The sequence below is a fragment of the Panthera pardus genome, unplaced genomic scaffold (genome assembly GCF_024362965.1).
Source record: "Panthera pardus isolate Hobbes unplaced genomic scaffold, ASM2436296v1 HiC_scaffold_12, whole genome shotgun sequence".
NCBI lineage: Eukaryota > Metazoa > Chordata > Mammalia > Carnivora > Felidae > Panthera > Panthera pardus.
Window position 1 is genome coordinate 89398276 of NW_026526677.1, and position 20827 is coordinate 89419102.

The 20827-nt window shown below is 51.5% G+C and overlaps 1 protein-coding gene across 1 annotated transcript in view; it reads right to left on the reverse strand.

The window, feature by feature from the left end:
• Positions 1–3373: 3373 nt before the first annotated feature.
• The window catches only part of KCNJ5 (potassium inwardly rectifying channel subfamily J member 5), a 29457-nt gene continuing 12003 nt past the window's right edge, over positions 3374–20827 (reverse strand). The window contains exons 2-3 of the mRNA XM_019421402.2: positions 10747–11685; positions 3374–7634 (exon numbers count right to left, since the gene is read on the reverse strand). Coding sequence (XP_019276947.1) covers positions 7312–7634; positions 10747–11683 — 1260 coding nt within the window. The 5' untranslated portion in view covers positions 11684–11685 and the 3' untranslated portion in view covers positions 3374–7311. The remainder of the gene's footprint in view (positions 7635–10746; positions 11686–20827) is intronic.

A 20827-nucleotide genomic window follows, 5' to 3' on the forward strand; every position in this document is an offset into this window, starting at 1 on the left:
CATAGTGCCTTACAGAATGAAATTTCCTTTTTCTAAAGCGAAAACTTTAAAGCCTTTGAAAAGCGACCAGTTTTCTCTTCCAGATGCTGCCTGGCAGTGTTGCAATGAAAAGAGCCTGCCATCTACTTGAAGTGAATGTGCAATGAGCTGTCAAGGTCAGTGCTATACAGTAGGAAGGCTTTCTCGATATTCTTAAGTAGCCGGAACGCGGCTTGAAAACCAGCGTAGGTGGCAAATGCAGCAGGTGGACATGGGCGTGGCTTGTGGCATTAAGGGGCCCTGACCCGATCCGATCAGCATCTCACACGCAGGGGATGTGCAATAATATTTGGAATGAATTTGTTCGGAACGGCTCAGAAATAGCACAGAATTTACAACCTGGAAATGTTTATAAAGTGTTTCAAGTCAGCTGTGGCTTTTGAGTACAGCCAGACGGAGCAGCTCAGAAAGCGGCCCCTTGTGGCTGATAACCTGAGGCCCCGCTGGGGAACGAAAGCCCACACAACTGAGCCCACGCCATCTCGAAATAGAATCGCTTCCTGTCGGGTAGCCCCTCTGACAAAACCCTTTCTGCTCTTCTCCACTGTCCTTGGAATAAAGCCCACGCTCACAGCCCTGTCTCCCAGCCGGCAGGGTCTGACCTCTGCTTCACCCCCCCCTCCCCACCACGGTGCCGCAGCCTCCCTGGTCTTTGCCCTCAGATTCTTCCACTCCAGGACTCACGCACATGCTCTAACCTCTGTCCAGAATCAGACACTCCCACCACTTTGCCTGATGAATTCATTCCTCCTCATATGCAAGTCTCAGCTCCAGGACACCTCCTCGGAGGTGGGTCCCTGCATCCTTCCCCAGGTGCACCTGCGCTGTGCTTGACTTCAGTTTGCTCTTTCCTTACCGCAAGCTAAGTCTTTCTTTTGTTTGTGTCCCTTTCTGTCTCTCTTCTGCTCCCTGCCAGATGGTAAGTTCCCTGGGGTAGAGGATCAGGTCCGTCTTGACTGCTGCTGAATCCATGGTGCCTGTTCCTGCTCCTGACACACAGAAGGTGCTCCATAAATTTTTGTTGCGTGACAGGATGTGTAGGCAAATCAAAACGATGGAAAGTGAGAGACCCTTTGGACATTGTGCAGAGTCAGCCCCGTGTTTTCTGCAACGAGACGGCGGTCGAAATGGCTAACAGCACTCCACCGAGCCTGGAGGGAAGGGATGGTCAGGAGTAAGGTCCAGGCTCTCCTGCCAACGTGGCCCCACTGGGATTCTGGGACCCACAGAAAGAGGAACAGATCCTTCCCGCCCCACCCTCAGGATTTTCTCCTTGCATATGAAAAGACTGTGAGGGCCCTGAAGATGGGGTGTGTGCATTGGGCAGAATTCTAGTCTGAAGCTTAATCTGAAAAGGAAGGAGGGTGGGGGTGGCTTGGACACCCATGCTTCTACCCATCGGGGAGCAATCTGGGTCCCACTAACACCCTTCCTCTCTTTCCTGTCTCCATGTGCACACCCAGCGGACCTCTGTGAGGGGAACAGGTGGCGGGTGAATGCCTGAATGACCATGGCTGAGCGCTCCTGCGGGTTAGGGGACAAAGCAGTTGCCATGCAAGGGTTCAAATCCCCCAGGTCTGACTGCAGTGTCTCCCATGAACAGGTCTATTTAAGACGTGATTGGGAACGTGACAATGACATTCAGCGTGTATGTCACCTCCTTTCTTACTACCAGCGGCCTTATCCCGCTCCGCCCTAGATTTTTCCACCTACGCTATTGCCACTTGGTAAAGAGGGAAGCTCAAAGCACACGCTGGTGCTCCCAAATTCTCATTAATTCCTCCCTGTAATTTGGGGAGAAATCGAGGTTACTTTAGTAGCAGCTTCTGAGTAAAAGTAAGTAGCCTCTTAGAGAACAAACAACGTTCCTGTTTCCGAAACTCCTCCCTGAACACTTATTTGCCAGAGAGAAGTCAACATGCCTTATGGCTGGGATCTAACAGGGTCTAAAGGGATGGTCAGGGACACGTGTGGCACATGTTGGTCTTTTGCCTAGCACAAACCACGACTAGACCTTCTGGGCCAAAGTGGGTCTTCCTAGGGCAACATTCAGATTTTTGCTTTTTCCCTGCAATGGGTGTATGGTTCTCCTTCCCCAGATGGACATCTAGGCTTGGATGGCAAATTGCCCATTGAGGGGTCCAATTCCCCCCCGGACCTTGTGTCTCCCTTCTGATACTGAACAGTATGGGTAGTGCAATCCTCAGCTGGGAGGCATTCCTGCAGGCAAACAGGCAGCCATTCTCAGAGTGTCCTGACCTTTGCACATGGTTTTTATTTTCCCTCACCACCACGAAGGCAATGTCACCCTCCACATTGGCAGGTGCTTTGGCCCTGTGCTGATGTAGAGGCCCCACTCTTGCCTCGGCCTAGGTCACACGCACTGATCTTCTTATACCTTGCTATAGAGCGAATGTTTGTGTCCCTTCCAAAATTCACATGTTGAAATCCTAACCCCTGACGCCATCATGTTAGGAGGTGGGCCTTTGAAGGTGATTAGGCATCTATGAACTAGGACATGGGACCCTCGCGGGACACCCCAAATCTGGCAGAGCCTTGATCTTGGACCTTCTAGACTCCAGAATGGTAGAAATAAATGTTTGTTATTTAAGCCTCAGTCTTTATTATTTTTGGTATAGCAGCCTGGACAGACTAAGACGTAGCTGGTTAATCATGGGCCGGCCACTGAACCAGACATGGGAGAAGCTCCCACATATACCAGGACTGCATTGCCTTTCACAAGTGAACATATTGCTTCTTGTTCTCTTATTTTTCTTTTAATGTTTATTTATTTTTGAGAGAGAGAGAGAGAGAGCGAGCAGGGGAGGGGCAGAGAGAGAGGGAGACACAGAATCTGAAGCAGGTTCCAGGCTCTGAGGTGTCAGCACAGAGCCCGACGCTGGGCTCAAACTCACACTTCATGAGATCATGACCTGAGACGAAGTTGAACGCTTAACAGACCGAGCCACTCAGATGCCCCTAAAGCAGATATTATAAAAGATGCTCATTATTCAGGTAATGCAGAGTCTGAATATTTAACATTAAAGCAGGTGTGACGATTATTTGGGGAGAGGGAATAAATGATCTGAGAACCCACGCTGCTTAGGTTCCCTGCTCTGCACTTTGTCTACAGGCTCAGCCCTGACTCCTGGTCTGGCTCTCCTCAATCCAGTGCCCTCCCCACCTGTGCCCACATTCTCACCTCAATGCTGGGCTAGATACTGACGCTGCATTTTTAGACTGATGAGAACAAGAGGACAAGTTTGCTTAAACCGGCAGTCACTTTGAATGGGAAACCAGTGGCCGTCTATTTAAAATGGGAAAGAGTGCTCTGTAAGATCAAATCCACTTTATTGGATGAATTTTTAGCTGTGCAATGGTGTTCTCTTTAATAAGAAGATTGACAAATCTTACACAGGGGGAAAGAGATTTGACACAGCAGTTTAAGGAGATGTTGTTAGCAAAAAACAAGCCGAGCAGAATTAAGTGGCTTCTTCCAGAAAGCAATAATTCCCCGTCTAGTCTCTTTTCACAGCTCATTAATTCTCTAGGCATCAGAAAAAGGTGTCTCCCAATTATCCTGCCACAGGAGAACGATGCTGGTGGATGGAAGCGGACGGTCTACAGCACAGCACAGAAAAGTGGTGATCTGAAGACGTGGGATGCTCCTGTTGCCGTGGCCCCAGCTCAGGAGTCGCCCTGGAGGGGGGTGAGGCGCACCATGATGGCCTCTCTGTATTTGGGAGGGCTTGGCTTAGAGGCCCCTGCCTATCATTATCTGTGGCCTTGAGCAAACTAATTAACCTGTCAGTACCTCACTTGTCTCATTGGTAACAAGGGGTTACTAAGAGCTTCTCTACAGTGTTTGCAAATGAAGTGCGATCATCCAGGTGAAGTGCCTCATCCACTGGGCGCGTAGTAGGTGCTCAGTAAATGGTGTATGTGCAGAGATGCGTTCAGGGCATATTCTTAGAAGATAACAGGCAGATGGTTTTTGTGTGTGTTTTGTTTTGTTTTTGCTTTTGGCAATTTCAGTACAAAAATTTCAAGTTTCTGTGGCTCTCAACTCACATGAGACACATGGTTGAGGCAGGCTGGAAAGCAGGGCACAGGATAAATAAGGTGAAACTAGGTGCCCGGTTGTTATAGGTGGTGAGCAAGGAGGGCTCTTGCCAGGCAAGACAAGGGCTTCTTCTCCTCCAGCCAGGTCAACTGCTCAGGCCAGGATCTTAAGACAGCGGAAGGGAATGACAGGAAGTGGGCTTTGACTGCACAAGGGTGGCATCTGCAGGGAACGGTCACAGGCAACACCCATTCTACCTGGCCTGAGAACAGGGTCAATGGGCAATGCTGTCCACACCTATCAGGTGTCAGATTCATGGGGAGAGGAGAATTAGTGGGAACGTAGCTTCCTCTGAGTTCTCAGGGGCTCCTCCCTTATAAGGGGTGATTTCAGAAAGGAAGGTCATGGAAGCTAAGGCAAGAAGTTAGCTCCCAATGCCTCAGGGTCTGACCTGTGGGATACCGCTTTGGGATTTGGGAGGTGCTGAGGCCTATGGGAATTACCAGTGGGCGTGCCTGACTAACTGGCTTAACTCAGCTGTGTGGCCCTTCAGAAGTGATGGGCGGGCTCGGAGCCGTGTAGCTAAGGGCTGTGATCCACACATGGCTGGTGTGAAGGTGCAACGTTTATAAAGTGATCCACTGAAGGTCTGGCCCCCACCAGACTCGACATTTAGTAAGTGCACGCTTACACGAGAACTTCCAGAAAATGATTTGAAGAATGTTTCTTAGGTGTACCGAGTGGTCACGAAGAAGGATTTCCTTGAGATATGAAGGGCAGTCAGTCTTCCTGCAATTGAATCTTCATGAGAGAAGGCAGCGAATATGCACACTGGGATTGGTATCTGACTAATCGGGGAGCTTTGGAAGAGGACCACATTGATCTCATTGGCTTCTGCAGCCTCGACGGTTTCTGTAGTTGGCTGAGACATGATACGGCCCGGGTTCATGGAGGCCACGGCAGAGTTAGCCAGCTGGAGAGTGGCTCACTCGGCCCGGTGCGGGAGGTTTTAGAATTGGAGATGGAGGCAGGTGTGAAGCGGGCCCCTCCAGTCCAGCTGCAGCATTAGCTTCACCTGCAGTGCCCCCTTCTTAGCTGCCTCACCGAGGGCTCTAACACGCAGGCACTGATGGGTATTGACTAAGGCCAGGTTTAGGTCTGGCGAGGGGGGTTGAGGAAATAGCCCCGCTGTGCAAGCCCTGGACCTGACAGGCCTGGGGTGAGGCCTGGAGCCCACCCGAGAGTCAAGACATCCCATCTTAGTAACGGACTGCATGCCTTAGATTCCTGATAGCATGCAGTTCCCCGCTGGGGTGCTTCCCCTTTCCGTGGGGGCAGGATTCTAGTGTATTCCCCCATTCCCTCCAAGACCTGCCTCACCACAGAAAAATGCCTGGAACCTGGATTCGGCGCCATGCCCCTGGCAGGAAGACCCCCCACCCCCCACCCCTTGCCGGCCCTGTCCCTATGCCTGCTCTCAAGATGGAGTCCACATACCCAAGCACAAGAATCCCCTTCCTCTGAGTATGGCGGCCCCACAAGAGGCTGTTCCCCATCCAGGCTGCCTGCCTCCTCTTCTCACACCAGCCCAGCCTGAGGGGATGTGGGCCTGAGAGCCCAGAAGTTGTTCCCTTTGTTCCGCCTTAACTTTCTGCCTCACCATGGCGCTCCTCTCTCTTCCAGGGAAGGTGCCTCAGAGCGGGCAGAAATGTGCTTCCATTCTCAAAGGGCAGCTGAGGGCTGTGAAAATCATAATTCTGCAGCCAGGGAGCATTTGAAATCTCTCTCCAGGTCCAGGGCAGCCTCTCAGGAGCCTGTCTGCCTCGACACGTGTCAGCTGTGCTTCATGGACCTGACCATCTGCCCCGTCTGCCCGCCCTCTTCCTGTGCCACTAAACTGGAAAAGAAAACCTCCGGAAGTTGTCCTTTTGAAGACCCTTCTCTGCTCTTTTCTCTCTTCAGTTTCCCCGGCTCCCTGATTCTCCCACTGATTGCCCTCGCCCCACGTTTCCTTCCCTTCCCGTCTGCCCCCTGGGCCTCATTCCTGCTCTCTGGGCCCAGCCTACAGGAAGGAGGCCCAGGGGCTTCTCAGCTGGGCTGGAAGGTGAGGACTCCTGGGTTCCCCCTCTTTGTGCTTCACAACTGCCTCCCCTCAGGTAAGGGCGCTGAGTCTGAGGTAAGAGTGTCTTGGCAGTGCTTGGTGCTGATTCTCATTTTAAAATTTTAATTGCTTGCCTCTCTGGTTTTCCTCCCCCCTCCTGGTTTCAGTCCTGACTGGCTCATCTTGCACTGGAAACTCCACTCTCTCCCTGGATCTCACCACAGGCTGAGACCGTGAAAGAAAACTACAGCGAAGGTGATAGGTACTTTGTGATTCTTGGGCCAAAAGTGCGAGAAAAGAACCAGCCACTGGGTTCTGTCTTGGGTGGGAGCTCTGGGGCACAGTACGATGGGGAATGGCCAGGAAGTGGCCCGTGACAGCTGTACATGAGCTCGTGGGTGCGCTGGGTGGCCCAGGCCAGCTTCTGAGAGTTACTTCCAGGAGACCAGGTATCTGGGAGGCTACATGTGGCACGCAGAACACAGCAGAGGAAACACAGAGGAGGACAGACCATCAAGGACCTTGTCCTCCGTAGCTCTCAGAAGGTGGACACTGCTCTGGGAGTTGGAAGGAATCGCCTGCATGACGTGGATGGACCTTAACCCATGAGGTCTGTGAGCCTAGCCCAGGACCAGGGGTGTGAGCTTCCAGGGGGGCAGAATCTCCCCGCCCAGAATCCACAACAAGCCTCAGGGTGGTAGGGATGAGGGGGGAGGGGTGCTGGCCCTTGGAGGGGAGCTGCTGGGTGGTCTGTGAGATCCAAAGAGCGGGGTGATCCCGGCCAGCCGGCAGAGAGAAGTGTGTGTGAAGACAGAGGGCCCTCTGTAACTATCATTGTGGGGGAAACCCATCCTGCCGCCAGGGCTGGTAGAGGCCGGGGGGGAAGAGGCAGCATTGCCACAGGGGCCCAGGCCACAGGCCCCCTACTCAGGAAGGCCTGAGCTGGGAGATGCCGGGACTGGACATACTGTTCCTCCCCATGGAGCCTTGATGGCCCCGGGGCCCCCCAAACAGCGCAGTCACATCATTCCTCCTCCTCCCCCGGCTCTGTGGCAGGTGCTGTGCCCCTAGAGGCCAACGAGGGGAGGTCGTGGGGACAGAACCGTCCTCACACCGAACCCGTGTTCTCCCGGGACCCACCCAGGCCCTCGGGCCCGTCCTCTCCCTCCTGCTCGGCCTCTGTATCAAGCTCCGTTTCAGCACAGCCCCCCGGCAGGGGTGGGCTAGGGAGATACTGGAGGAGCCGGCCTTCCCGCCTCATTTCTGCCAGCTCCTTGGCACAGCAGCTGGGCGTGTTGGTCTCGTAGGTGTCGTGGAAGGTGTTGTAGTCCACCTCGTAGAAGCCCTTTTCCAAGGTGAGGACTGGTGTGAATCGGTGGCCCCAGAGCACCTCTGTATCCATGTAGGAGCTCCGTGCCTGGCAAGTCATACCTGGGGGGACAGAGGGCACAGGTGTGAGGACTAGCCACATCCATCCTCCATCGTCCAGCCAGCATTTGTGCACCTCTACTTGTGCTGAGCACGTTGGAGAAGTAAAGCTGAAGAAGGCACAGCCCTCGCCTTGGGGGAGCTCCCCGGGGGGGGGGGGGTGGGTAGAGGCAGAAAAGTAGAAGCCAACATGCAAGATTCTGGAGTAGGTTCCTAGAGACTGGGGCAGAAAATGCTGGAACAGACAGAGCCAGTGACATGCATTAAGGTCTAGAAGACTGAGCTACAAAAGAGGCAGGAAAAACGTCTGAACAAAGATAAATACAGAGTGAGTGAATGTTGAGAGACTGACAGGCATGTAGGACACAGGGATTGTTTGGGGGTAGACACATATGGGCAGAAGCCTCTCTCTCTCTCTCTCACGCACACACACACACACACACACACACCTTGGCTCCTCGACTGTGGCATGCTCCAATGCCTCCATTCCCTGTCTGCTCAGCCCTTGCATGCTTATGTTATTTTTAGGTATCGCTTTTTCTCCAGGGAGGAGAGCAGCTTTGTTTATGGATGAGGAAGCCTCTGTGTTTGGGGTCACAGGAAAGCAGCTTTCTGATATTTAATCTTCCGGTGGCTTGCGCTCTTAACTGAAGGAGAAGCCCTCTCCAGCTCACGGGGTCTCATGCACACCTAACCCAAGTGAAAGGCTGCTTCCCACCCATTTGTACTCCAGTGCTGGGTACCCCCAGTGCACCCCACACACCGTGGGCTTGCAGCCCGCTCTCTGCTCCCGGGGTGCTGCCTGGGCCGGGCCTTTCCATTCTGTCGTGCCGTGTCACGGCCCAGAAGAGGGGCAGAGGCCTGAGCTGGGCACTGACCAGCCTAGACCCAGGCCAGATGTCCGCAGGCTCAGGGGGCCTTGGAGAAGACAGCGGTACAGGACGTCCACAGGGGCCTTTGGGCTGCATCTCCTGGGGCCCTCCCCTTGGGATATGGCAGGGGCCACCCTGCAGCTAGAGAGCCCACCTGTGTCCCTGATCTGGAAGGAAAAGACGTCCTTCTAGGTGCCAGACACGGTGCTGTACATAGGACACTCCGTGTAATCGCTTCATCCCCCCCGGCCACCCTGTGAGACGGATGGTGCTCGCTTTGCTGACAAGTTAACAACTTGCTCACACTCACGCAGGCTGGTTGTGGCAGAGCTGTGCTAGTCAAAAACCCGCCTGAATCCACGGCCCGTGCCTGGCTCCGAGAGTGTGGCAACTAAGACGTTAAAGTCACGGAGAGAACAGGTGTGGGTGGGAGCTGTCCTCCCCTGGTCTCCCGGGGACTCCCTGTGCTCATGGGAGGGGAGGAGGTCAACCAGGTCGGGCAGGTCACCTGCAGGCCACTGACTCTGAAGGATACCCGAGGGGTGGAGAGCCAGTTCGGCTGGGTCGACACCTGATCCCTCCATGGCAGGTGGGAGCAAAGGCATGAGGGCAGTGTAGGGCATAACTGTCCAATGTGTCCCCACTTCTCTGACCTGGCCCCTCCTTTGTGGTCCCAGAGTGGAGCTCCTCCTCCAGAAGCTCAGCCCCTGTTCGGATCCCCAACCCAGCACCAAGGGCGGTGTGGCCTGCAAGCCCCCCTCCCCCTGCTCTGCTGCAGGCTTCCTGCCTCCTGACTGTCCTTGGCCCCAGGGCTCCCTCGGCTGTCACCATATGCTGTCTGGCCAGGCTCCAGCCCCCAGCAGATGGCCGAGCAGCGCCCCCCCACGCCCGTCCCTGGAGCCTGTTTGCACCCCCAGCCAGCTTCCCCAGGCTCTGTCCAAATGGGAAGGTTTGTGAATGCCCCGTCTGAGTTTCCCACCCAGCCACCAGCTTCCCAAAGGTGAGGAAGGCTTGTTTGGCCATCTTTGTGACAGGCCGCTGAAATTCTGGGAGGCGGTGTGGTGCGGCAGACAAAACTCTGGATCTGTAAGTGGAATACCTGACTATGAACACCTTCTGTCTGCACAAAGCTGCACGACGCAGCATCAATGTCTGCTAGACAGGACTGGAGTGACCCTGGGGTGCTGTTGCGACAATTAGAAAACTACTTATCATTCCGAGCCTGAGTGCGTTTTCTCCGAGTGCTCCGTCTACTGGGTGAAAAGAAGAGAAAAGGCAAGGAGAGGAAAAGAAAGAAGAAGCAGGTGCAGGGTTCTGCAGGAGGGCTCCTCACCCCAGGAGGTGTGGCAGGGGTGGTGGGAGTGGGGGCTCGCACAGAGGCCTTGGCCTTTGAGGAAAGGCTACCAGCTGCCTGTGAGGGTTCACAGCTGAGCAGGGAGGTGCCAGACTGGCCACGAAGAGGGCATTTGCGTGGGGTGTAGATACGCTGTTTTCGGCTCGCCCCGTGTTCACTCAGCCGGCCTTCCACAGGGAAGCTTACGGACAGGCTTCTCCAGAGGGGGGCCAGCCAGAAGAGCGGCTCCCATGGCCCTGGGGCATGGGCTTCTCTCCCAAAACAGGATCCTGTGACTTTGGGAATCCTTGTGTTTGGGAAATGCCACACCAGAGCCTCTTCTCGCAGAGTGACCCGCAGCACGGGGAGACACCGTCAAGTCCTGCTGTAAAGAAGCCAGGGCACCCTGTTTGACTGTATTTCTCCAAGTTCTCTGGTCACAGAACTCTGTTTGGGTAGACATGTGCTCCAGGATGGGGTGGGGCAGCGTGGCCTGCTGAAAGCAAGGGCCAGCTTTGAGGCCTCCTGCCTTCACGGGCATCCTGGCTCTTTGACTGGCTCTTGGACAAAAAGTAGACCAATGGCCTGCCTGTCTGTGCCTCTGTTTCTTTATCTGTAACTTAAGGACCATCATCTCACAGGAGGTGGGAGGGCATTAAAGGCAATATGATATGTTGAAAGTTTAGAACTGCGTGGGGCAATCGGAGGGTTCAGTGAACATTAGCTGTTGTTACTCCCTCTTGAATACTCCCTCTTGAATACACCCCTCAGGTCACACCGTTAGAGACTGGGCTGGCTGAGTGTGCCATCCCAGGATTCTTAGGCACCGACCTCCACCTTCTAGTCCTGGTGACCTAAGCTCCCGGGCACGTTGGAAGGTTCCGTGGCTGAGGAAGATAAAGTGTCTTACCTGTTGCCTCCACCATCCCTTCTAGAATGACCACGACTTCAAACTCCTCCTGATCCAGCTGGGCCCGAGACATCTCCCAGAAAGGGCTCTTCTCATTTATCTCGTGGGAGATGATGAGCGGAGACACCAGGAAGAGACGGTCATCCCCAGTGTCGAAGCCCACGTTAATGTCCGTCTGGTTCAGGGGGATGAACTCCCCTTCTTTGGTCTGCCGGGACTTGATGAGTTTGGCGCGGATGGAGGCCTCCACAATGTGGGAGTTGCGAAGGTCACCCACCCGGAACATGAGGCAGAGCTTCTCATCCCGCATGGAGATGACCGCGTTGTTGGAAAACATGAGGGTCTCTGCTCTCTTCTTTGGCTGACTGATCTTGACAAACATGCACCCCACCATGAATGCATTGACGATGGAGCCAAGGATGGCCTGGACCAAGAGGAGTATGATCCCCTCTGGACACTTCTCTGTGATCACCCGAAAGCCATACCCGATGGTAGTTTCAGTCTCAATGGAGAACAGGAAGGCAGACACAAAGCCACTGAGGTTTTCAACACAAGGAATCCAATCTTGGTCACCAACGTGGTCCAGATCACCTCGGATGTAGGCAATCAGCCACCAAATGAAACCGAAGAACAGCCAAGTGATGGTGTAGACCATCGTGAAGACAAGCAGGTTGAAGCGCCATTTGAGGTCCACCAGGGTGGTGAAGAGGTCGCTCAGGTACCGATAGGTTTCTTGGACGTTGCCATGGTGGACGTTGCACTTGCCACTCTTTTCCATGTAGCGCTGGCGGGGCTTCTTGCCTTCTGCCAGCAGACGGGTGCGGTCGGTGGCAATGGGGATGTAATCCCGGGCCTGTTTGGGAATCTTCTTAGGGTCCCTGGGAGTGACTCCAATCTCCATATCCTGGTTCATAGCATTCCTAGAATCGCCAGCCATAGCTGGGATGCGTGGAGTTAAAAAAGACATTATCAGTGAAGTGGACTGTTCTGATTCACAGAAACACAGGCCTTCAAGGTCACCCTTGCTTCTGGGTTCTCAAAGGCCCCTCATCTGGTATACAGTAGACCCTACTGTGGCGTTCTCAAGGGCAGGGACCATGTTTTCTTATATTACTTGCTTGTATCCCTGGTGCCCACGACAGGTTCTAGCATATAGTAGCAGCTCAATAGTTGCTTGCTGAAGGAAGGAAGGAAGGAAGGAAGGAAGGAAGGAAGGAAGGAAGGGAGTAAGCGAGGGAAGTGGGAGGGAGGGAGGAAGGAATAGTTGTTTGTTGGATGAGTAAGTATGTAGGTGCAAACCGCACATCGTATTGAAGGGATTTAAAGATATGTGGGAGCAATTTAAAAAATAAAATCACAACAATTTATTAAGTGCCTGCTACAGTCCATGCATTACACATGGACCGTCACTTGTTATCACGACAACTGGTTGGAGTTGGAGCGTGGGGTCTCACTGTTTGCTTAAGCATCTATTTATTTCTAATAGTTCCCCCCCCCCCATTAGAACGTAAGCTCCGCACGGGCACAGTTGTGTCTGTTTTGTTCCCTCATACATTCCAAATACCCAGAGGCTAGCCCAGAACATACTGTATCCTCAAAAAGTACTTATTGGATAAATGAATAAACAAATAAGAAAATAGAGTCCCAAAGCAGTAAGTGATTAAGTGCTACCTGGGCCACCAAACATGTATGTAGGGGAGCTGATAATCTGGATTCTTGATCACTGGGCCCAACGTCTGTGTTTTTTTCTTTTTATCTCCCTGTCTCCTTTCTTTTTGTCTCAGATCTCAGCAGCAGACAAAAAGGAAAAGGCAGTGGGTGTCGGATTCACCATGTGGTCACTCCTCCCATCTGAGTGGGGAGTGCTGCCTGAGCACTTAGTAATATGACAAATTGCAGTGTAGACCCACCATTAAAAATCTTGACACAGTAATTCTGTGGCCTCTAAAAAACTGAAATGGACAGGACATTAATGCCCCTAAGGTTTTCAAAAGGGCTGCAAACTTTTATGTGGAATCAAAAAAGAATGCATGAAAACCAAACTCACAGATACAGAGAACAGATTGGTGCTTACCAGGCAGAGGGCTTATGGGGCCAGCGAAATGGGTAAGGTGGTCAAAAGGTACAAACTTCTGGTTGCAAAATAAGTCCTGGGGATGTAGTGTACAGCATGGCGGTTACAGTTAACAGAAAGATGCTAAGGGGACGAGTCTTCAAAGTCTTTGTCACAGGAAAAACAATTGTAACTACATGTGGTGATGGATGTTAAGTAACTGTGGTGATCGTTTTGCAATGTATGCATCTATCAAATCATTATGTTATACACCTGAAACGAATACAATGTTACATGCCAATTATCTCAGTAAAATATCTCAATATTTTACTCAAATATCTCAAAAAATAACTTTCAGAAAGGGCTGTGAAATGTTTTTGGAGGATATGCCATACTTTATTTATTTATTTATTTATTTATTTATTTATTTATTTATTTATTTTTATATTTATTTTTGGGACAGAGAGAGACAGAGCATGAACGGGGGAGGGGCAGAGAGAGAGGGAGACACAGAATCGGAAACAGGCTCCAGGCTCCGAGCCATCAGCCCAGAGCCTGACGCGGGGCTCGAACTCACGGACCGCGAGATCGTGACCTGGCTGAAGTCGGACGCTTAACCGACTGCGCCACCCAGGCGCCCCAATATGCCATACTTTAAAGTAACATCTAGATACCTGTAATAGTCCACTATTTTTCAGATATTCTGCCCCCTCGCATTTAAAATACTTTAAGGGGCATCTGGGTGGCACAGTTAAGTGTCTGACTCTTGGTTTTGGCTCAGGTCATGATCTCATGGTTTGTGAGTTTGGGCCCCACATCAGGCTCTGTTGCTGACGACATGAAGCTTTCTTGGGATTCTCTTTCCCCCTCTCCCTGCTCCTCCACAGCTCCCTCTTTCTCTCTCTCTCTGTCTCTGTCTCTGTCTCTCTCTCTCTCTCTGTCTCTCTCTCTCTCTGCCTCTCTCTCTCTCTCTCAAAATAAAAAAAATAAACTTAAAAAAAAAAACAACTACTTTAAGACTCTGCTGAAACTAGGAACGACCATGAGAATCTCTACAGTTAATAATCACAGCTTAAATTTCTGAGCATTCATGAACCAGGCCATGTGCTAAGAAATTTACATCCATTAGCTCATTTCTCACAACAAAGCTATTAGACAGGAACTGTTATTATCCCCCCAATTTTCAGGCAAGGACAATGAAACTCAGTTAAGTGGCTGTGTTAGGATTTGAATCTTGGTTTATTTAGCTCCAGCCTGGGGTCTCACAGGACCCACCATACAATGGCTTCTAGACATTGATGTTCTATGGCTCCTGCTTCAACTAATGAGCTGCCTATTCTGGAAAGTTCTATGAGCTTCTGATCCTGGGGAAATTCACCTCAGGAGATGCTGTTACTCAGCCCTTCACCTTTACAAGTAAACTTGTCTTGATTTCACAGGTGCTCCCATTCCGAGGAAGCAGGGTCCCTGGTAGCAAATCCCAGATGCATGTTCTATAAACCATGGAGGAAGAGTTTACCCATCACAAAAAAGTCAGATGATCCTGGAAGACCTTTTTCTCTGCTGCCTTGGTGGTTGCAGCAATTTCAAGGTAACCTTTAAAATATCACATTGAAGGGTCATCAGGAAGGCTGTTTGTCTCAGACATCCGTTGGCCATTTCCCATTCTGCAGAGGGCCACCTGCTCCCTGCTCCCTCACATGGCAGTTACAAAGATAAATGAAACCAGGAGCGAAATGCTTGGTGCTGCTTTGCAGAATCCCAAGCGTGATGTCACTCTTCCCCTCGGTAAGAGACTGTTTACTGACGACTCACTCAGAGATGCCCAGAAACAATGAGAATTGCTGCTAATTCCAATGCCTTGTGTGCTCCTGGGGACTCCAGCTGTTGGAACCCAGAGAGGGGTCTAATAGGAGGGCTCTCCATGGACTCCCCAAGCCACCCACTCTGGGCAAGGGCAGGTGCAGTGCTGGCAAGAATGAGTCACTGGCTAGGGCACCTGGGGAAGCACATTCTCCTGCCCCAGCTCTTCCAGAGAAATAGCTTTTCTGCTGATTTTCTGCACTGTTTCCTTCTTTACTTTTAAACATACTTTTGTATGTTCTTGTAGGAGAAAGCCTTGCTCTGTAGTAGAAACAGAGAAAGATTTTCTAGGACCCCTCAGTCAAGATCGGAGAACTCGTTGTGCTCAGCAGACAGGGAAAGGGTTTACTTGATATTGGCATCCGTTCTCCAAGTGTACTAAAATCATCTGCCGGAATCATCTCTTGCTCAGCCCAGGTTGAGATCTGGGTTCTAGCCCAGCTTCCAAGAAACTTGTTCTGTGACCCAAGGAAAAACAGTGTTAACTTTCTTTGCCTCAGTTTACTCTGCTATGACCCCAGATAATATTTTCCACCATTCCAGCTCTGGGGGCCATTATGGGGATCTAGGGAAAGACTACATGAAAACAAACAGAAGTGTGAATGTAAATATAGATCCTTGAATTGAAATTTCATGCAATGTCCCATTAACCCCCACTTGAAGGATGAAGAAAGAGACACAGAGCATCTAAGTCAAGGACTGAAGGGCCCCAGTGGGCCATCTGCTGGGCAAGGCACCACGCTCACAGGTATGGAGCCTCTCCTACCCGGATTTCTTCCTAGGAGTAAGTGAAATGCCCATTTTAGAAATCTTGGCCTCCAATGCTATGGGCCCATAACATGAAAAGAATTTTTAGGGACGATGGAGATGAGCCTTTTGAATCAGATTTTCAAGATCTATTCTATTAACTCATGCACCCATTCAGCAAGCATTGGTGGAGGAACCAGTCCAGCTTTTGTGCTGAGAGCTGGAGAGTAAGTAGTGAATGAGGTGATACAGACCCAGCCTCCATGCCCTTTAGAGTCTAGCACTGCCCCCTTTGAACCCAGGGGTCTGGGCCGGGGAGAGGCTTTGGACTGGAGGAGGCAAGCCAGAAAGAGAGCTGCTCTCTGCAGGACCAGGAAAGGCACTGACTTGAGCAAATCCCATTAAACCCCATCAGGCCTGGTGCCGCTACTCATCTGTAATCCTTTCCTGTGTCTTTGAGTAGGAAGCTGTGCCCAGACATGATTAAAACTCTTGGGAAAGACAGAGCCTGAAGTCCAGCAAAGTGGTGAAAACTCTTTGATATAAAAGCACAAACGGAGAAAGAATGAAAGGAGGCACAATCAAAGGAAGTTGTACTTAAAAAAAAATTGTTTTTTAACATTTATTTTTGAGAGACAAACAGAGACAGAGTGTGAGTGGGGGAAGGGCAGAGAGAGAGGGAGACACAGAATCCGAAGCAGGCACCAGGCTCCGAGCTGTCAACACAGAGCCCGACGCGGGACTCGAACTCACAAACTGTGAGTTTAGATGATGCCTGAGTGAATCTGACATTCTTTTAAAGGGACCTCTGTATTAAGAATTCCCACCCCTCCCCCACTGGACACACACGGTAAACAAAGTCCTGTGTCATGGGGATGCTTTTTCTACAAAGTCAGGAGCCATGGACACAGTCCCTTGATACAAGCTGCACTTGGAAGTCGGCAGGGTTTCCGGAAGGGAGCACTAGGCTGGGAGTCTTGTTTCAGACTGGTTCCCTACTGTGAAAAGGGGAAGAGCAGATATCCTTCACGATTTCTTCCTTTCTCTCTTACATATGCTGAGTCAGTGTCTTCCCGGAGATTTGGGATATGGGATGAGGCTGGAGGAGGGGTCATGAAGAACATACTCCTATTTCAGGCTAAATATTTGTATACTGTTCTACATGAATCTCTGTGGCTATTACTGAAACATGAAAATGCTCCAAATGGTTGATGAATAGGCTGTCCCAATGCTCTCGAGGACCTTCAAGATTAGCAGGGAGTAGGGGCCCTGGGTGGCTCAGTTGGTTAAGTGTCGACTTCAGCTTAGGTCATAATCTCAAGGTTCGTGGGTTCAAGCCCCACGTCGGGCTCTGTGCTGACCTCTCAGAGCCTGGGGCCTGCTTCAGATTCTGTGTCTACATCTCTCTTTGCCCCTACCCCACTTGTGCTCTGTCTCTCTTTCTCTCAAAAATAAATAAACATCAAAAAAAGAGAGAAAGATTAGCAGGGAGCATTAAAGGTGTTACCAATGGAGTTTGTGCTGGGTATAGAGAAGGCACATGCAGGCGGGCAGAATTCTAAGATGCCCCCGTTATTCCTACCCCCCCCCATAGAAACTCCCTGTAATTCCCCCAGATCTGGGGAAGGGATACTCTCTCCTGTGACACGCCACAGCTGACTTTAAGAAAGGGAGACCACCTGGGGTGCGCGCCAGACCTAATCAGGTAAGCCCTTAAAGGGACTGGGGCTTTTTCTGAAGCAGAAGCTTAGAGGCATGGGTGGAATTAGATGAGAGGGAGAGGCTCTTGGCCAGCTGTGAACATGGAAGGGGCCAAGTGGCAATGAAAGCAGTGACCTCTGGGAGCTGACAGCAGCCCCTCGTGACAGCCAGCAAAGAAACAGGGACCTCGGTCCTAATAACCATCAAGAACTAAGTTCTGCCACAACCAGAGGAGCTTGAGTTCCAAAGTAGTGCGTAGCTTGCTGACACCTGGATTTTAGTCTTAGACTCAGAGCGAAGAACACAGTCAGGTCATGCTTGGACTTCTTACTTAAGAACCCTAAGCCTAAAACTGGCTGTTGTTTTAAGCCATTTAGTCTACAGTCGTTTGTTGTGCAGAGAAAAATAAGACAAAACAAAACAAAACAAAAATAAACAAAACCAAAAAAACCCACTAACACAGACTAGAAGGGGGAACCAGGTAATAAGTAGTTAGGAAAGCTGACCCTGGCATCAGATTGCCCAGCTTCTGATCTGACCTGGAGCTGAGGGACTTTGGGGGAAGTTACTGCTCTGAGCCTCAGTTACTTTTTCTGCAAAATGGGGATGATGATGGGACCAACCAGGGAGGGCTGCTGTGAAGACTGGATGAAGGTTGAGGCCAGCACTTATTTTCCATCCAAGGTAGAGTTGTGGGGGTGGGGCAGGAGGGCTTCAAGCAATTCAGGAGAAGAAAGAGCCAACAGCCCCTAGTGTCTACTGGGTGTCAGCATCATGCTTCCAGCAGCTTCTTTCACTCCACAGGGAGGCATGGTCTTTATTTTCCAAAGAGGGACACTGGGCGGGAGTGTGAATAACTTGCCCAGTCAAGCAGCAACTGTGGAGAAGCTCTCTAGAACCCACAGTAGTTGTGCTGGATGAGTCATTGCTGCTTGGAAAGGAGCTCTCACCTCGCTCTGGTCTCTCTGGGGTCCCCAGGCGGCTGGGCCTGAAGAACTTCCTAAGAACTCTCTCACCCGTGGCCCTTGCACGTAGAGGCAGAGGCTGTTCTGGGGCTCAGATATGGGTGGCTCACTCTTCTGCTCCTCTCTTCCTGGGTCCCGATGAGCTGCCCTCCTGGGGCAAGAGCGGGATGAAGAGGGGGAGGGAAGGTGACCAGGACAGGGGAGCCCCAAGCACGAGCATGGCGGGAATCTGGGAATCCCTAGAGGGGGGGCCTGGAGCATGGGGTCGGGGTCCCCTGGCGTGTCCAGCATGACCCCGGCCACTCTCCCATTACTGGTCTCTTGGAAGGAGACGCAGGGGGCTTTCCATGACCCTTCTTTTCTCAGCAGGCTGCCAGAGGACAAAAGGTTGGAAACTGCAGTTCTGGCCTCTGCCTTTATAGCTCCCTCGGGGCCACCCCGGGCTGCCCTTCCTGACTGACGCACAAGCAGCTGGAGAAGCTCGGGGGGGCAGCGGAGAGCAAGACCGGCCCTGTCCCCTGGATGAGTGGGGCTGGCCCAGAAATCCATGTCTGAGCCCTGCTTCCCCAAGGAGGGGGTCAGCGGCCCCAAACCCCCAGAGCCTGTGTCCAAACCACACTGATGGGCTGGCTGCTGCCAGGGGGCCAGTCCCGCTCTCCCAGCTTTCAAAATTACCATCCTTAAAAAAAAAAAAAAAAAAAAAAACAAGAAAAACAGAAAAACTTCAGCGCATTCTGTGGTTTAATGGCAAAAGAGCACAGTAGTAATACATCTTTAAAAACCCGTCAGGTATTTTATTTTAAAGTGCAATCATTTTGCAGCTATTTGTTCTTGTTCACTTAGATGGAAACCTATTCTTTAATTTAGTGTGTTGTGGTTTTATTTTTTGAACCTAAGTTCAAAAATGATCTGGGTGATAGCACGTGTGAGAGTAGGCGTACAAGCCCATCGAAAACTGTAATGCGCAGATTCAGTCATTCATCCAATCCGTGAGACCTCCACTGACCAGTCACTGCAGGCTTTAACTGTGCTGGGCCCTGGGGGTAGGAGGAGGTAGATGAGCACTTTACCATCTTTCTTGTGCTTTCTAGTCCTAGAGATCTTGTTAAAATGCAGATTCTGATTCGGCTGGTCTGGGGTTCCCAGAGTCTGCATTTTATCAAGGAGCTTCCAGTCATGTTAATGCTGCTGATCCTCTCTTTTTTTAAAAAAACTTTTTTAATGTTTTTTTTTAAATTTCTTTTAATTTTTTTTTTTAACGTTTATTTATTTTTGAGACAGAGAGAGACAGAGCATGAACAGGGGAGAGGCAGAGAGAGAGGGAGACACAGAATCTGAAACAGGATCCAGGCTCTGAGCTGTCAGCACAGAGCCCGACGCGGGGCTCGAACTCATGAGCTGTGAGATCGTGACCTGAGCTGAAGTCGGACGCTTAACCAACCAAGCCACCCAGGCACCCCAATGTTTATTTTATTTTTGAGAGGGAGAGAGACAGAGTGTGAGCGGGGGAAGGACAAAGAGAGAGGGGAAACAGAATCCGATGCAGGCTCCAGGTTCTGAGCTGTCAGCACAGTGCCCGATGTGGGGCTGGAACTCAGGAACCGTGAGATCATGACCTGAGCCGAAGTTGGACGCTTAACTGACTGAGCCACCCAGGCGCCCCTCTCTCTCTTTTTTTTTTTTTAATGTTTATTTATTTTGAGAGAAAGAGAGAGAGAGGGCACGTGAGCGAGGGTCAGAGAGAGTGAGAATTCCAAGCAAAGCTCCATGCTGTCAGCACAGAGCCCGACTCAGGGCTTGATCTCAGGAACCCTGAGATCCTAACCTAAGCGGGTATCCAGAGTCCTTGCTCTTGGGTGGTCGCTTCCCCAGCTGAGCCACCCATGCGCCCCCTGCTGGTCCTCTTGGAGTTGCAAGACTTCCCTGCAGGTGCGCATTGTAATCAGCCCGGAGCTGGACACCAGGCTGATGCCTACGTCCCGCCCCCAGAGAACCTGACCCCAGGGGATTCTAACAGCAACCAAGATCGAGGATCACTAGTGTCTTTTCTGCCTTCTAGGAGTCACGGCCTGCTGGGGAACACACGGCAAACAGTCAGGGTAGCAGAGAGTGATGGCCAGACCAAGAGACAGTTCTTAATTTGGCTTGGACAGGGTGAGTGAGGAAGGGCCAGGAACGACTTTGTGAGGAAGGTACCCGGCGAGTGAGGTGGAGTGAGCCTGCTCGCCATGAGACGCTGGTGGGCTAAGCACCTGTCATGCGCCATCTCTGTGCCAGGTGATGTTTACACACTGTCTCATTTAATATTCGAATAGATCTATTAAGCCTGCCTTAATTTACAGATGATTTAGTAACTTGCTGAATGTCAGCTATTAAGCAGCTGGACCGCGTGTGTCTGATTCTAAACCCTCTAAAAGCGGCTGCCGCTGCCTCTGAGGTTACTCGTCCTTGGCCCTCGGGGTTTGACCAGGCTCTCAGTGGCTCTGAGCCTCAGGGGGGACCCGACCCTGAAATATCTGGCCCAGGAGACTGCCAGACGGACACGCACCTGGTCTGTGCCATGCAACCACTTCAGGATCTGCTGCTGGGCAGCCCCACGTCCCCAGGCTGCCCAGAGCCACCTTCCTTTTCCCCCCGAGGGGACTGTACCTTCCATCCACCCTCCTACTTGCCCTCAGAGGCCCCCTGCTCAGGCTTACAGCTGCTCCTTGACTTTTTCTAACAACGGCAACACTTGCCCCCACAGGTCCCT